General features: G+C 34.9%; 1 protein-coding gene across 1 annotated transcript in view; it reads right to left on the reverse strand.

The window, feature by feature from the left end:
* Window positions 1-8,537: 8,537 nt before the first annotated feature.
* The window catches only part of bean1 (brain expressed, associated with NEDD4, 1), a 59,728-nt gene continuing 49,921 nt past the window's right edge, over window positions 8,538-18,344 (reverse strand). Inside the window, exon 4 of the mRNA XM_073835855.1 lies at window positions 8,538-8,932. Coding sequence (XP_073691956.1) covers window positions 8,563-8,932 — 370 coding nt within the window. The 3' untranslated portion in view covers window positions 8,538-8,562. The remainder of the gene's footprint in view (window positions 8,933-18,344) is intronic.

The raw sequence follows: 18,344 nt of genomic DNA on the forward strand, positions 1-18,344 counted from the left end.
AACCAGCTTTTAAAATCCTTTATCTCTCGAGATAAAATTATTATAATAATTTAATATTAAAGAACAGCCACATCAAAATGAGATTTTAGCACCTCTTTTACTTTGATATTGTTCTGAGGTTAAATACAGATTTAAAATCCTAAAAAAAAAAAATTAACTAATAATACAAAAAGTATTCAGATGTTACTTCTTTTGTAATCGGTAACATCTTCATGTTGCAACTAATTTAATTACACATTTTTTTCCCTTAGTAACTGTAACAGATTACAGTTACATTTATTTGTATCAAACTATGTTCTGAACACAGAAATATTCATATTACTGGATAAGAAAATGCACAAAACTTGAGCAGCAATAACTAATCTGATCTGAATAACAGGAACTATAGTGTCAAAGAGGAATAAGCTACTTCTGTTATCTCATTTATTTGACCTTACTAGTCAGTACTAAAACTAAGCCTCAATTATGTTTAAAATAACTTGTTTCAAATGGTTGTAGCCTACTTCTGTAGTGTAGTTAGTGTGATAGAGTTGTGTGGATCACCATGTGTGTCAGCTCTAGATGAAATGAGCATTCCTCTGGTATAGTTTAATAGAAGAGGAGCTCTGGGATAAGAGGCTAATTAAGGGCAAAGCTATGGCACAGGCCATCTGTTCAGGACGCTTTCTGCGGGCCCACCATGCAAACAGGCAGGAGAGAGATGAATATCCATATCAGTGCTAGCGAGAGGCTCGTAATGCATTATGAATGACAGGAGTCAATGAGCAAAACGGTTCAGGAAACATTCTGTCCCTCTGGAAGCCTTCAGTGTACAATCAACATCTGTTACTAAACTGCACAACGTTCTCTGAAACTTGCCAGCGGTAAATGTGCAAAACAAAATCTTACATTTATACTGAATGTCCAATAAAGCATTGAGAGATGGACATATCTAGATCGAAGTCTTGTGTTTTTTTTTTTTTTTATTTAGAGGATACAGTGGTAAAGGAATAAAGACTCTAATACAAAACATACATCAATATCTGCAGCTCTATGAAACAGCATTATCACTTTGGACAACCGACCACAACATAGTGACAGAGAAATAACACATTTGAGATGTATTCATTAAATGTAAGTCAACATTTACAATGGGCTGTGATGCTAAGGTGCTATTCAGGAATATGGTCTAATCAAATTGGTGAAATAGTTTAGCACACAAATGTAAGCCAGTTTAAAGTGGTTTTCCTGAACATCAGCTCACTAGATGCCGCTAAAATTCACTAAACCCGTCCCTAAAACAGACGGAAAATAAATACTATGCAACCAATGGGGAATCCTCATTACGAATTTGGCAATATTCCTTTAAATCGGTAATGTATGTGTTCATTTATCTTTATGCACACAGAATCGCTACAGTATTGTGCTAACAAGTGTGGCTTAAATTAATAGTTTACCCAAAAATGAAAATCTCCTGGAAATACTTACATTCACCTATCTTGGATGGCCTGAGGATGTTTCTTCATCAGAACAGATTTGGAGAAATTCAGCATTTAGACAAATTCAGCAGACAACTCCAGTTTGATCGATAAAAGATCTTGTGAAACTCCGTGTTTGTAATACACAAATCCATCAAGACGTTTTTAATTTAAAAGGCTGCTCCTAACTAAAACACTAATCGCAACGGCAACGCTATCTCAAGGCCAATTCGTACATATTTTACGAGGTTGCTTATTACGATTTTAAACGAGTTCTGTGACGGTTAAATTTAGGGGCGGGGTTAAGTTGTGGTCCTTCCTGCGAACTCAGATCGAATTGTCTATCCATAATGTTGCTTTCATCAGTGAATTAGTCTTGTCTAAAATCAGGAGAGATATTGCTGCGTCCGAATTCGAATACTATCCGTCCTAAATAGTAATCGAAAATAGAATTAGTATGTCCCAAATCGTAGTATGTTCAAAAAAGTATTCCAAAGATTCCCGGATGGTCTACTACTTAACTTCGGAATTCGAAGTGCGGATCAATGCACACTCTAATGGCTAATATTGCCCACAACACATTGCGCGGTGAACGAGAATTCGATTAGAACTACAAACACGCATAAAAAGTTTTAAAAAACTACAAACATGGAGGATATGCACGACCAACGGACAGGTAGAGAAATGGGTTTGAGAGTGATAAATAATCAGTCTGTAACCTGATAAAAAATATTTTATTAATGTTATCCGCGTTATATTTCATGTGCAGCAACATTATGAACGTTTATAATGATAGGTTTGGTCATTAACGTTTAAAGGCATAATTATGCAAACACAAGAGCAGAGTCCTCGGCATGAAAGACTCGTTAAATAACGTGCCTCTTCATTTCTCTCTAATACGGTAGGAAATCAAATTAAAACAAAATGTAGATAATGTTAACTGTGATGATTGACAGGGCAGTTTAAACAGTGACAGGATTCAGGTAACTAAGCAACAGAACGTCCGTTAAAGAAGCAGTTATGACGAAGTAGTATGTCCCAAAGACTGCCTACTATTCTGCTACATACTCAAAAGTATGTACTTTTTCTTTACAAAAAGAGTACATACTTTTAGGGCATAGTATAAGTAGGCGAATTGGGACGCAGCAATAGCCACCCTTTTTGTCATGTAAGAGGGGGCGCGGCTATTTGTAAATTGTATGGGTGTGGCTTTCGGTCTCATCCGCGTCTGCGAAACAGCTCGTTTTGCAGCTTGATATTGCATATTGGTTTGTCTTACCATATTATTTTAATGTATTATCTAAATTATGAGCACACTGGTTTGTAGAGCAAACTGTTCTACTGTTAACTGCATGCTGTTCTCCTATTTTCCCTATAACAGTTAAAGTGTTTTCACCAGGCGTCATCAATCGACCACATTGGCGTCAATGTACGTAAACAATGTCAATAAACCGACCGAAACTTGCGTATTTTGCCGATTATTTCTGTTGAAAATGGTAAATTATTATCACGTTTTGGGCTGTACTAATCTGTCACACTGGGAAAAAGATTTGGAGTACTATAGGCTGACAAAAGTTATAACAAATCGAGAAGAGTGCAAAAAAACTGTCTGAGGAACAAAAGGCGTTTGTGGTTGGCCAAACTGAACCAGGATTTCCAGGGCAAGAATCTTGACAACATTCGCATTTGTTCTCATCATTTCCAGTCAGGTTGGTGAACTATTAGGTTAATATCTTAATTAATACTGCTCTTACGTATCTGTACCGCCTATTAACTTTAGTTTGTCAAAATATTGCACCCTTTAATGCTTACTGAGTCCATCTCTAGCCTATATGATTTAGCCGCTTCCACACATTTTTTTCCATGGTTTAGACAGCATAAATTAGCAGAACAACAAATTCAGTACTATGGGACGATAAATCGATTCGTGGATCGATTCTGAGATTTTCCGAATGCATCGAGCTTAGATTTCAATAGCAGTGCTTTAATCTAGTTTTTATCCACACACTCAAACGCTCTCGAAAAATGTGCTGAAGAGCACTTGTGCGTTTGGCCGATTCATTAATGTAAACACAGCCCACTGTGAACACCCTTGCAATTCACTTCAACCTTGTCGAATTGTATGAATGATTATTTTAGGTTCAAGTGTGTGTAAGGATTTGGAAACAAGCAGAGCACAGCTGTTTCTTAAGCAAGCAGTGCCATCTGCAGTTCAAAACTAAGCTCAGAATTGATTTGCAATGTGTTTGGAAAATCTCAGAATTGATGCGGAATCATTTCTTGGTTTGACGATAAGCAATTTATCGTCCTATCCCTAAGTAGAACATTTACGGTGCAGTCAATGCTGTTGTTTACATCCGGGTATTTCCAATATGGCTGAGCATCCGAGTAACTAACAAAAACGGGACATAAATGCAAACCCTCTATTGCCCGCCTTGTCAAATATGCTGTGATAGATTGGGTTGAGACATGCACAGAACAAGCACAGTTTACAAGCTTAAAACAAACCAAAACAGTTCTAAACAATTACGTCAGGGTATAACATTATTGTGGACTATTTAGGCCTGAAATGACAGATTACAGTTAAACTGCTTTGATGGATTTATTACAAACATGCAGCTTTTCACTTTAAAATATTGTTAAATGATCAGCTGTTTTTGAGTCATGTTGATTACTTGTGGATTATTGTGATGTTTTTATCAGCTGTTTGGACTCTCATTTTGACGGCACCCATTTACTGCAAAGGATTCACTGGTGGTGAGCAAGTGACGTTACGGCTAAAGTTTTCCACATCTGTTTAGATGAAGAAACAAACTCTACATCTTGGATGGCGTAAAGGTAAACTTTCTGCAAATTTTCATATTTTGGTGAACCATTTTTTTAAACTCGAGGGTTTACACAGACACAATATTATTATTACAGTGTGGTGGTGACAGCTAATACACCTCTACTCTTTACATCATAGAACATCTGGTCCATTTCTTCATCTAAGGTGTTGACCAATACAGCTCACGTCTTTACAGAGCTATATGAACAGAACGAGACAGGCTCAACATCTACAAAAATACCCGGTAAGGATACTTCAGATGTGCTGTTTTAGAAAAAGTAGCCATTCTTTATAGGTGATAAACCTTTTAACTAAACATTGGTGGAAGTCAAAAGTACTATAACATGAGAGTCCAAAGTTGACATCCATTCAAACTACAATAAATAAATAATAGTGGGCCATTTAATATTCATGTCTCCTTTGAGCTGCTCTTCACAACACAAGAAATGCATTCATGCATCAAATTCAATTTAAAAATCCCTTACAGACCCTCTTTTCTATAAGTATATACTTTCGTGCGGTGGCGAGAATAGAGGTGAGGTGTCATGCAGTGTCATTTCTGGGCGGCTTTTAAATATATATATATATATATATATATATATATATATATATATATATATATATATGTATCTTTTCAGAACATTAAAGTTTCTTCACTTTAGCATGTTGATCTAACAGTCATGTTGATTAATAGGCACATTGTATATTAGAAACATGCAGGTGGGGAAGTCATTGCGTTACAATGAATGAAGTGGGCAATGTTAGGGCAACAAAAACAGAAACAAATCTGATACATAAATGTTTTGGAAGCACAGAGTGTGTCCAGCAACAGCTATCTTGTTTCGTTTCATATTGACATCAATGCTACAAAAGCTTTGCAGTTGAGCTACTTGGTTACCAGTCTCGGCTCTTGTGTTATAATGTACACAGTTTAGGAGAACTATGTAAAATTGTTTTACACCCTTTGGCAAGTGTACAGCCCTTTCTAACTATAGTTTGTATTGTCATATGCATTGATATCGCTTCTCACACATCTGCTGTTCTCCTAATAAGATATTCAGATGTGTTTGAGACTTTAGGAAAACAGTAGTCTCTGCAAACAGAAGGAAATATAAATAAATCACAGTGATCTATGAAATAGATGTAAAACAGTGGTTCTCAACTTTTGACTCCAAGGCTCTCCTTTGTTCAAAGACCTCCAATCTATGCTAATATGCACACATATGGTATTTTTGTTGTAATAAAATAAATGCATTTTATGTCACTTGATTAAATATGATGATATGTTTTTTTTTTTTTTTCGTTTTTTTCATTCACAATTAAAATAATAGTTGAAATTCTGCTTCTGGAGGGCTAATCTCCAATAGGGTTTAGCTCAAACCTGCCCAAACACACTTGCCTTAAAGTTTCTAGTGAGTCTGAGGACCTTGGTTAGCTGCTTCAGGTGTGTTTAATTAGAGTTGGAGCTCATCTCTGCAGGACAGTGGCCCTCCAGGAATAGCCCTGTTGAAAAAAAAAAAAAAAACAGCATATACTGGTTACATATGTTTGTTTGAGCTGTTTTAAGCTGGTCCTTACTTAGTCATGAGCTGGTTTAACTAGCTAGGAGCAACTAGCTCCTGCTCAGGACCAGCTCATGACCAACTAAGGACCAGCTTAAGCCAGCTCAAACCAGCTAACAAGCTTCAAAACATACCTAACCAGCATATGCTGTTTTTTTTCAACAGGGAGGCTACCCAAAATGTGGAAAAACATGTGCATTACATCACTGGTTCATCAATGTATCATCTGCAGTGAATGGGTGCCGTTGGTATGAGAGTCTAAACATCTGATAAATACATCACAATAATCCACAAGTAATTAATAAGGCTCATTTTTAACTTTGTTATTAACATTTTTTTTTACAAACCATTGCTGCTGGCTAAAAAGTTGTCTTGTCTCATTCAGAAAAGAAATATGTAAAATTTGAACCCCAATTACAAGTGAGAAGAGTTCAAAGCACTTCTAAACAAATATGTCAGTGGGTTTTGATGTGAGAGGACAGCAGGGGATGGACTTTTCACTGAACAAAAGCATTATTATGGATCATGGACTGGTATTTTGGCCAGAAGCAACAGTTTAAAGTTAAAAGCTTTTCACTTCACAAGATATTAATTGATGGACTGGGCTCATGTAAAATTACTTGTGGATTATTGTGATGTTTTTATCAGCTGTGATCTGACGGCACCCGTTCACTGCAGAGGATTCTGTGGTGAGCAATTGATGTAATGAATTTTTTTTTTTTCCAAATCTGTTCAGAGGAAGAAACAAACTGGGATGTTCTCCAGTGAGTACATTTTCAGCAAATTTAAATTTTTGGGTAAACCATTTCTTTAAGATTATGTTAATATAACAACATTTAGAACATAGCTGCAAGTAGCGATTACCGGGGGTTCAAGCGCTTAAGGCATATAAGGGAAAAAAATAAATATAAGGAGTAAATACATGATTAAAAAGCATTTTTTTAAATGTTTTTTTTTAAACATTTATGACTGATATAGTGCCAGCTGTGGTCCGAACTCCTTAAAACTTTGCATGCTTGTTTAGAATCACCTGTCGCATGTGCTCACCAGGTTTCGTGAAGTTTTGAGTTTTCCTTTAGGCTTCATAGGATTTTGGGTAAATTTGCTTCCCAAAGGTAAATTACAACAGTTTTTGATCATTATTGGCCTAGAGAGTCTAGAGAATTGTTACGCAGTGTTTTTTGTTTTGTAGATGAAAAACCTAGGATTCATTCGCAAAAGTATTTTTTTAATTTAACAAACGATTTGATTGACAAGCAGTGGTTCTAGAGGCAAAAAAGTTGTCTGCCGTACGATATGAATATTGTGCGTTTGCGTAAAAAAAAAAAAGTGCAATATCACCCCCTCAAACCTTTTGGGCTATGAGACAAACAGGCCCACCGAGTTTTGTTTTGATCGGCCTCTATTAACCTTTGGACAAAGGCCGTGCATACCAATTTTCATGTTGATAGGACAAATGATTGCAGAGTTATAAACGTTTATAGCGCCACCAAAGTGGCCAAGCTCTGTGACTTTTTTTCTGTGACCTCAGATTGAGCTCTTACATAAGTGTTCTGAGTTTGGCAGAGATATCTCATTCCGTTCAGGAGTTATAGGGATTTTACTAAAAGTGGCCCTGCCCATTTTCAAAAGTTTTGGCACCCCTTTGCAACGGTGAGTCGAAAGTTCAACATTTTTTTTTTGATAATTATTGATATTCACTCTTCAGAGAATCCTTCTGTACTGATTTGGTTCTGATCAGGCGAAAAACCTAGGACTAGTTCATACTTTTGATCAGTGTAGCGCCCCCGTCAGGCTGATAGGGGCGAGCCTTGGTCACGTTGTAGGTGGTGTGAGTACTACCATCCCTTCAAGTTTCAAGTCTCTATCACTTACGGTTTGGTCAATATGATCAGTTTATGTGGAGATCACTGATCTGTGACCATTCTAACAATTACAATAGGGTTTCAGCGCTATGCGCTTGAACCCCTAATAATTCTAAGACTTATTGGAAAGTTTGGTTTAGGCTCTTAATGGGCCCTGGCCCTCTGGTTGAGAACCACTGATGTAAAGGAGCAAAGAAATGGAATGACGTGTAAAAAAAGAAGAAGCATGAATTAAAAGCATATAGATTTTCTGATGACATTCAAATTGCTATTAAAGGTAATTTCTCATCTTTGCTAGTTATTCTATGAAATTTCCAAAATATTATCTTTAAAAAGTATTCAGTTTACAAAACGTAAATAGTTCAAACCAACCCAAAATGTGAAGAAAAAAAAAAACGAGTAAAGTTGTAACAAACAGTTATGTGGAATACAGTCACTCATGCAGGAATGCACATTTTCACACTAAAAAGAAAGATACATTTCTATTCCTAAATAAATTTCTCTATTACGGCCCCCTGTTTATTGAAAAGCTTTCTGCTCTTTCTGACATCCAGACGGGCACATTTCAATGCTTGTTGAAATTAGCTGTGTTGCTTGTGAAATTGAAATCATCTATCAGTCTACCAGAAGACACATGTTGACATCTAATTACACCATAAGCAATAGACAAGGTGAGGTGACACACAAAAAAGTGGTCGATAGCCCTGTGCTCCTATGGTGGCTCCCAGGAGGTGCGGTGTCTGTGTCGGCTAAAGTGAGATGTAACTGTGGGCTTCAGCCTGGGGACCCCAGCCAAACAAAAGAGTCCCTCTCAAAGCTGGTTTGGTACAGGTGACGCATGAGTGTGCTCATTACAGGATCCTGTGTGAAACGCTGTCCTGAGGACTGCTGTCTGTTGTAGTGTGTTTGAGCAGATCCAGGGGCATCAGAGGAAGGGGCTGGTTTTGTTCACTCACTACTGCCTCATATGGGGGCGCCTCCTCTAAAGGCAAGGCTGACAAAGAGATGGAGGCAATTGGCTGGTGCCTGAAGTCTTGTAGTCTGGTTGGGTATTGGGAAGAGCCACTTGCTGACACCCAAGAAGCACCAGCGAGCAGATCCTCCATTTCTCTGTGACGGTGTGGGGCGGGATGCTCCCGGCACGGGTCGGTGAGGGAGTAGGGTGGCGGATCATCCGTAGGAACATATATCTGCGTCCCCTGTCCCACACATTCATCATAACTGAAAGAAAAGACCATTTTGAGATGTTATTATATATATATATATATATATATATATATATACAGATATTAAATAACATTCAACAATATTATGTAATGATGTATTTATTATCATTATACTACAGTTGAGGTCAAAAGTTTACACCTTGCTGAATTTTTAAAATGTTAAATATTTTCCCAAAATAAGAGAGATCATACAAAATGCATGTTATCTTTCAGGGTCCAAATGCACAAAATGAAACAAATAATTTGTGGGACTTGAAGGATTTTTCTGAAGAGCAGCAGGCAGTTTAATTGTTCAGGTCAAAGGCACTCCTGAACAACTATCACTACAAAAAAAAAACAAAAAAAAAAACAGCTGTGAATCAAGGGGATGTAAACTTTTGAACAGGGTCATTTTTATAAATTCAACTATTATTTTTTCTTATGGACTATGTAAACTTCTTTTATGTGACATCTTATTGATGTGAAATATCTTATTGAGGTCAGTACTTAATAAAAAATAACATGAATTTTGTATGATCCCTTTTATTTTGGTAAAATAATTAACATTTGCTAATTAAAATTTGCAGATTTTGCATGGTGTATGTAAACTTCTGATCTCAATTGTTAAATATTGCACACCTTTAGGGAACCACATAGTATGTCCTGTATACATGAAAGGATACATAACCACTAGAGGGCAGAAAATATATTTATGCTAAGAATCCCCAAATATCATATCATGTCTAATATATAAACACCTATGCCTTATGGGAAAGCTATAGAGTGTGATATTATAAACAAAACATGTTTGCAGAACTAAATAGTAACACTTTACAATAATGTGTCATTTGTTAACATTAGTTTAAGTATTAACTAACATGAATAAGCAATGAACAATATATTTATTACACTATTTATTAATCTTTGTTCATGTTAGTTAATAAAAATAGTCATTCATTGTTTGTTTATGTTAGTTCACAGTGCATAACTTGTTAACTAATGGTAAATTAAAATAATAAATGCTGTAGTAGTATTGTTTATTCTTAGATCACGTTACACACCTTACACCTCATTGTAAAGTGTTACCAATTAAATAAGTGGCCTTTATAATGTCATTATAGTAAATACACACAAATTAGTACAATATTATATGGAAAATATTAAATTTAAAATACACATTTTTTTCATTATTTTAACTAACATAATATTGTGATTAGCCTTATGATTTGTCAAGATAATTTAAGTTATACTTTACTGTTCTTGGGATATTTTTCTTAACTCTCAGCAGCGGCAATGCAACAGAAATAACATTCAAACAATGATATATAACATTAAAATAATAAACAATTTATGAAAAAATATGATTTTTTGCTTTGGGCATATTTAATATCATCTTGCCCAAACCACAGAAGTCTCTTAGAGGTGTATTAATTATTAAATAGATTAAAAAAAATTAACAAAAAATTAAATTAATTAAAATTAAATAAAAAAATAAAACATATGTTGCCGTTCAAAAATTTGAAAAAAAAAAAAAAAAACAAACAAAAAAAAAAACAGTAAGACTTAATTTTTTTTAAAGAAGTATCTTGCTCATCAATTTATTTGATCAAAAATACAGGGAAAAAAGGTAACATTATGAAATATTATTGCAATTTAAAATAACAATTTTCTATTTTAAAATATTATTTCCGTGATGCAAAGCTGAATTTTCTACATCATTACTCCAGTCTTCAGTGTCACATGATCCTTTAGAAATAATTGTATTTTATGTTGGAACCAGTTGTGCTGCTTAATTTTTGGAACCTGTGATACATTTTTCAGGATTCTTTGATAATTAAAAAGTTAAAAAGAACAGCATTTATTCAAAATAGACATCTTTTTAATATAAGTCTTTATCATCACTTTTTTAAATCAATTTAACACAACCTTGCTAAATAAAAGTATTAATTTCTTTCAAAGAAAGAAAGAAAAAAAATATACTGACCCCAAACTTTAAACACTAGTGTATAGTGTTACAAAAGATTTCTATTTTAAATAAATTCTTTTAAACCTTTTTTCATCAAAGAATTCTGAAAAATGTATCACAGGTTCCAAAAAATATTAAGTAGCACAACTGTTTGCAAACATATGAGAATGATTTCTGAACATCATGTGACACTGAAGACTGGAGTAATGATGCTGAAAATTCAGCTTTACATTTACAGGAATAAATTCTATTTTAAAGTATATTAAAATAGAAAACCACTATTTAAAATTGCAATACTATTTCACAATTTTACTGTTTTTTTCCTGTATTTTTAATCAAATAAATGCAGCCTTAATGAGCAGAAAGGACTTTAAAAACACTGAAAATCTTACTGATCACAAACTTTGGACCGGCGATGTAGCTAAGACATCATTTCAAGCCATTTTACACTTTAGCGCGTTAGCAACATTTTACTGTAAATGTCTGATTTACCATAACATTATGAAATGTTTCTAAAACATGTATTTTTACATAGTGAGAATATCCTATGTATGCTCTTATAACGTCTGAATGTGAGGACCTCTTGCTAAGTATTACTGACGTTTGATTCTCTTTTTGTTCCTTCCCACCACACCAAATTGCCAATTTCGCTTTCTCTGTGCGATATCCTGCTGCACGGCAAACAAAGCTCCAGTGAAGCACATCAGATTTAAAGCCTGATGTGTCCATCCAAGAGAAAAGCAAACCAAAAGAATAAGAAAGGGAGCGAAATGGCCTACTTGTTTGTGTGAAGGTGAGTTTTGTGTGTGTGTGCGAGTGAGGTGAGCTACATTAACCAGGTTCATGGGCACTTCCAGTAAAGTGAAGCAGTCTTATGCCTCTGACCTCAGCGTGAGCACACAGTGTTAAGAGTAAGAGCGAATAGCAGCAGGGTAATTGGATCTCGGTATGGTTAACCATATCAGACTGTCAGTGAGAGCGGATATGGGATGCTACAATTGGTTTAGACCGCCACCCCAGGCTTACACATGAGAGATGAACACAGAGAAAGGGATTTGTGGTAGGCACAAACATCTCTGTTATAGACACATCTTTTATAAGATGTGCAGAAAGGGTTAGTAAGATTTTTTTTTTTTAAAGAAATACTGTCTAATTTTCTAACACAACACATTTTTTTTTCTTGTGGACGTGAATTATATTTGATGCTTTTACAATCGTAGGTTGTATAATAAACTGATCTAATAGCAGCAGCAGTTGTATCGAAGTGTCTCCCATAGACTCGGAGATCTACACCCTCTCCTCCTCCGTCAGGCTTCAGTGAGGTGATGAGGGCTAATTAACACACCACCTGCTCAACTGGAAGAGGTGACGATACCAGGGAAAATGGCTAAGCATGACTAGGACCCATTAAAAGAGGGGATAAACACTAAAAAATTGGTTCAGACAAAATAAAGCTAGTTCTGTTCTCCTCCTCTTAAAGTTGCTCTGTCTATTCTGTTTCATATCTCGTGTCATGATGATAATCATACTACATCATGAACACGAAAAACACCTCTTCATGTGAACTCTGAATAACATCTGTGGTGCTCGAGGGTCATTCTTTTTTTCTTTTTTTTGCCTCTGCATCTGTAGTTGGCTGAGATTAGAGACGTCTGATACATTGAGCAGGTGATGTATAAATCAAAAATAGATTTTAACAGACACATTTGTGACCCTGGAACACAAAACCAGTCTTAAGTCGCTGGGGTATATTGTAGCAATAGCCAAAAATACATTGCATGGGTCAAAATTATTGATTTTTCTTTTATGTCAAAAATCATTAGGAAATTAAGTAAAGATCATGTTCCATGAAGATTTTTTGTAAAATTCCTACTGTAAACCTATCAAAATGTAATTCTGGATTAGTAATATGCATTGTTAAGAACTTAATTTGGACAACTTTAAAGGTGATTTTCTCAGTATTTTGATTTTTTGCACCCTTAGATTTCAGATTTTCAAATAGATGTATCTCGGCCAAATATTGTCCTATCCTAATAAACCATACATCAATAGAAAGCTTATTTATTGAGCTTTCATATGATGTATATATCATTTGTTGCATTTATTATCATCACTAGAAAAAAATATCAAAGGTTTAAAATTAATTTAGTCTAATAAAATAATTATGAATGTCCTCCCTGTTGAAAAAAAAAAAAAACATCATATGCTGGTTAGGTAGGTTTGATGCTGGTTTTAGGCTGGTTTTAGGCTGGTTCTTTGCTGGTCATGTTGCTGGCATAAACCAGTAAAGGACCAACTAATGTAGTTTCCAGAGAACTCCAATTAATCTGGACAATTTTAAGTCAAAAAATGTTTTAGTGAATCACATCCTAGATTTGTTTTTTTGTTGTTGTTGTTTTTTGCCTAGTGCTTTATATAGAAGCTATGGATGCCTGTTTCCACAACTGAATAAAAAATAAAAAAGGTTATTAAGACTTTATATTATTTTTTTTATATTCAGACTTTTTTTTCTCAGAATTGTGAAATATAAACTTGCAGTTGCGAGTTATAAAGTCAGAATTGCGGCATAATTTTGCAATTTTGACTTTTTCGTGCAATTCTGACCTTTTTTCTCAGAATTGTAAGATAAATTCAAAATTGCAAGTTAAGTTAAATTTTGAGGGGAAAAAAAGACAATCTCAAAATTGCAAGTTTATATCTCACAATTCTGACTTAATTACTTACAACTGCATTATAACTTCATAACTGCAAGTTTATATCACGCAATTTGGAGAAAAAGTCAGATTTGCGAGTTTATATTTTGCAGTTCTGACTTTTTTCTCACAATTGCAAGTTAATATCACGAAATTCTGATAACAAAGTCTGATTTGCAAGTTTTTATCTCACAATTCTGACTTTATTTTTCACAACTGTTATTAGAGTCAATCAGAATTGTGAGATGTAAACTATGCAATTGCTAGAAAAAAGTCAGAATTGTGAGACAAAAAGTCACAATGAACTTATTTAAAAAAAAAAAATGTATTCAATGGCAGAAAAGGGCTTCCATAGGAAGCTTAGGCCTATATCTGCCACATAAAAAAAACCTTTTGCAAATACATATTCATTTTTTTTTATATGTGGTGGAAATAAATGCTTTCATATTTCTATAGTGTCTGATTTGAAGTTGAAATAACTTCAAAACAACTGTTGACATTTAAACCTGTATTAACAATGTATTATCTACATTTTTAATTTTATTTTAAGATTATGAAAAAAATAAGTTATGAAATACTAATAATTATGAATACCAAAGCATATTTTTCTTCTATTTCTATACCTAAAGTGATTTGAGGTTTAAATAAATGAAAAAAACTTTTGACATGAACAGTGCCTTGCGAAAGTTTTCATACCCCTTAATTTTTCATTTTTTATGTTGCTGCCTTATTTTAAACTGCTTTAAAATACTTTTTTCCTACATCAATCTACACTCCATACACTATAATATAATAAAATAAAAAACTTAAATTATTCCATTGCATAAGTATTCATACCCTTATCTGGGACAGTATAAATTAAGCCCAATTGCGCATTCATATTGCTTTTAGATGTTAATACACTTCGAGTGAAGTTAATCTGTGGCAAATTAATTTGAATGGGTATGATTTTTCCTAATAAAAAGTTCTAACAGCTGAAAATGCATATCAGAGCAAAAACCAAGCCCTGAGGTAAAAAAAAAAAACTGCCTGTAAAGCTCAGAAACAGGATTGCATCAAACCATACATCTGGGGAAGAGTTCAGAAAAAAATCTGCTGCTCCGAAGGTTCCTGGCCAAACTGAGCAATTGATGGAGAAGGGCTTTGTTTAGAGTGGTGACCAAGAACCTGATGGTCACTCTAGTTGAGCTCCATGATAATATGTAGAGATATTAGAAACCTACAGAAAGACCAACGTCCGGTCTTGATGGTGGTGTTTCCAAACTCAATCTTCTCCTCAGAGAAGACATGAAAAAACACTTGGAATTTGCCACAAAGTGCCTAAATGACCCTCAGACTGTGAGAAACTAGATTCTCTGGTCTGATGAACCTCAATTCCAAGCATCATATTTGAAGGACATGTGCTATAGGACTGTTTTTTAGACTGAAGGACTCATCAAAGTAGAAGAAAAGCTCAATATACCAAAATTTTAAGATAGCCTTAATGAAAATCCAGTTCAGAGCATTCAGAACCTCAGACTGGAGTAAAGTTTCACCTTCCAAAAGGACAATGACCCTAAGCACACAGCAAAAGTGAATGTTCTTGAATGGCCCAGCCAGAACCTAGGCTTGAACTCAATCGAACATTTCAGGAGAAACCCGAAAATGTGCGTCTGCTCCCATCCAAGCTGACAGAGCTTGAGAGGTGAGCCGAAGAATGGCAGATAATTGCCAAATGCAGATGTGCAAAGTTTGTCGCATCATACCCAAAAAGACTAAAGGTGCTTCAGCCTTTCAGTACTAAGTTAAGGGAATGAATACTTATGCAATGTACTTATTTCTTTTTTCTTTTCTTTTTTTTTTTTTAGTAAAATATACGAAGTTGTGACAATTCTGTTTTTTGCTTTGTCTTTATGGTATATGGAGTGTAGATTGATGTGAAAAAAGTAACTTTCACAAGGTAGTGTTTTCCTCAAAATAAAGAATTCTTTTTTGCGAGTACAAGTAAAAATTGAAACATAAATGCACGCCAGCTCAATAAACCAATCCAGACATCAGCACACAGGTGGAAGCCACAGCAAACAAGACTCCATGCCTGGACGCTTTACACTGCCACCATAAGCAGGTCAACCAGTATTGACAGCTTGGCCGAATGCTCATAACCCCTCAACGCTCTGGCACACGGCCCTGAGAATACTGCACTCAGATATACTGTGGCGCCACCGTGTCTAAGAATTACACACTTCGGCAAACACTCCTTCTGAACTTGGCAAAGATGGCCAATGACTACATCCCTTGGACTTTATACAAATGCATTATGCAGTCTTTTTATTAAGCTGTACCTTATATTGCGTTACATTATGAGATTGATTCACAGGCATACACAAAGCCAAACAGAAAGACCACTTCAGATAAATAAGGCCACTTTGTAATGTGTAATTCACTTAATTCTGCATTCTTGGCTTCACGTTTACTAGTATAATAATAAAAAAAGTTTCACTAGAAGACAATGTGCATGAATGAATTGTTCACAATAAGATCAATAATAATCATTTAGAAAACATGATAGGGTGTAGTTTAATTTCAAGGAAATAGAAAGGCTGATTGATTTTGACAGGTCAGATCAGGTCTCAGGGTTTAATTTACAGACCTGGTTCAGGATTCAACCAGTGTTGTTTTCGTCAACGATGACGATGACGAAATCATTTCGTTGACGCCACTTTTTTTCATGACGATAACGAGACGATGACGAGATAAAAATGGCTCGTTGATGACTAAAACATGACGAGACGTGTGTGAGTTTTCGTTGACGAGACGAGAATAGATGAAAATGTTAGTGGGTGGTCCGTCAGACGTTTAAAATGCATGACATTTCCGCTTATTGTGCATGCCAATTAAAACTTAAAAAGTATCTGACGCTATGGCAAGCCGTTTTAGCAATAAATACTCTTTGCTATACTAGTATGGCAAGCCGTTTTAGCATTCTATCCTTGTTTGTCTTTTATGTTCTAAAACATTCCTTCATTGTTGTAATTATTGGTGAAAATAGTCGATCCGGAAGCTCACATTGTGTTGAACTATAGATCTGCTATTTTCAGAACTTATAAGTGACACTACCCAACAGCAAAATACTTACTGACCTACATTAATTTGTTAAAAGACTACTTTTTTCCCTTTTTTTGACTAAAACTAGACTAAAACCTTTTTGACTTTTCGTCGACTAAAACTAGACTAAAACCTTTTTGACTTTTCGTCGACTAAAATTGGACTAAAACTATCACATATAGAAGTGACTAAAATTTGACTAAAACTAAGAAGCATTTTAGTCCAAAAGACTAAGACTAAATCTAAGATGGTTGTCAAAAACAACACTGGATTCAACATTAATGTCCATGTAGACCTCTACTCTACAGTCTAATACAGTTGTGCTCATTTAAAGGTTCACAACACCTGCTGTGTCACCCGTAATCAATATGAATAAGACCTCTGTTGTTACCCTGGTTACCCTCAGCGGTGTGTTCCCCTGCTCCTCATACATAAATAATGACTCTGATCGAGAAGCCTCCATGTGCGAGTGTGTGCGCGAGGCACTAGCAAGATAAAAGCACATTCAAAATGTCGACGCCTGCCCTGCGATGAATCACAGGAAAAGGTATGAAAGCTAATTTGGCTTTTTCTGAATGATAAGAAGGTAGTGTTAGGGCTTTCTATGTCTCTCCGTCTGAGTGTTACATAAAGGTGAGAACTGTTTTGCACCATCCTACTTCCCCTGTTAAGGAGCCCGGCTCCTCAGGGACCCCTCCACGCACGCTTACTGAGATGCCACCTCAACTGACAATAATTCATTAATCAGGCTATGCAAATGTCACAGCCCAGTCATGACTGTGACTCTCATCTCATCTATCCATATCCATAAATAATAAACAGCCTGTATCTGAGTTAATGGTTCTTCTTCTTTTTTAAAAACACACTATTGTTCTTCCAAAGAACAAATATGAGCATCAGTTGTTTTTCCACCTTGGGTTAATGAAGACAGTTGCCACTTCCCCAGAGACTATGATGAAAAACACCTGCAGATGACAGGAATATAGCATACGGTCTTTGTCATTCAGCACCTAATCATTAAAATAGTTTGTATTAAACAAAAAGTTTCAATTTAAATTGAAGATAAATATATAAATTAATTATTATATTTTTAGATAATTATATTATTTTAAATTATATTTATAAAATGTAATTTATTTCTGTGAAGCTATTACTCCAGTATCAGTGTCACATGATCTTTCAGAAATCGCTCTAATATGCTATTTGGTGCTCAATAATTATGCATCGCTGGTACTCATTTATTTAATAATGGTTCTTATCATCAATGTTACAATCGTTGCATTTTTAAAGATGCTTTGATCAAAAGAAAGTTAATATTATAAAGTATAATTAATGTAAATAAAGTTAATGCCCAGATACTATTCAGAAATGTTCAAATAAAGCTTTCGAAAAGTTTCATAAAATGGTAAACCACACATTTCAGCCTTTGAAAATAAAGAAAATGGTTAAGTAAATGTTAACTGATTTATAAATTATTATATGTATTTTATCTGCTCTGTAAATAATTTTAGATACCTCTTCCGAATTGTTTAAATGTGTAGTATCCACATAAGCTTGTTTTTCATCAAATATAACTCTCTGTAAATCCAATCTCTGACACTAGGTAGCACTTATAGAACAGCAGCATTAGAGCTGTTTCCATAACCTCCATGGACAAAGCACCATTGTGATTAAAAACTACTTTA

Source organism: Garra rufa, chromosome 3, assembly GCF_049309525.1.
Source record: "Garra rufa chromosome 3, GarRuf1.0, whole genome shotgun sequence".
Classification (NCBI taxonomy): Eukaryota; Metazoa; Chordata; class Actinopteri; order Cypriniformes; family Cyprinidae; genus Garra; species Garra rufa.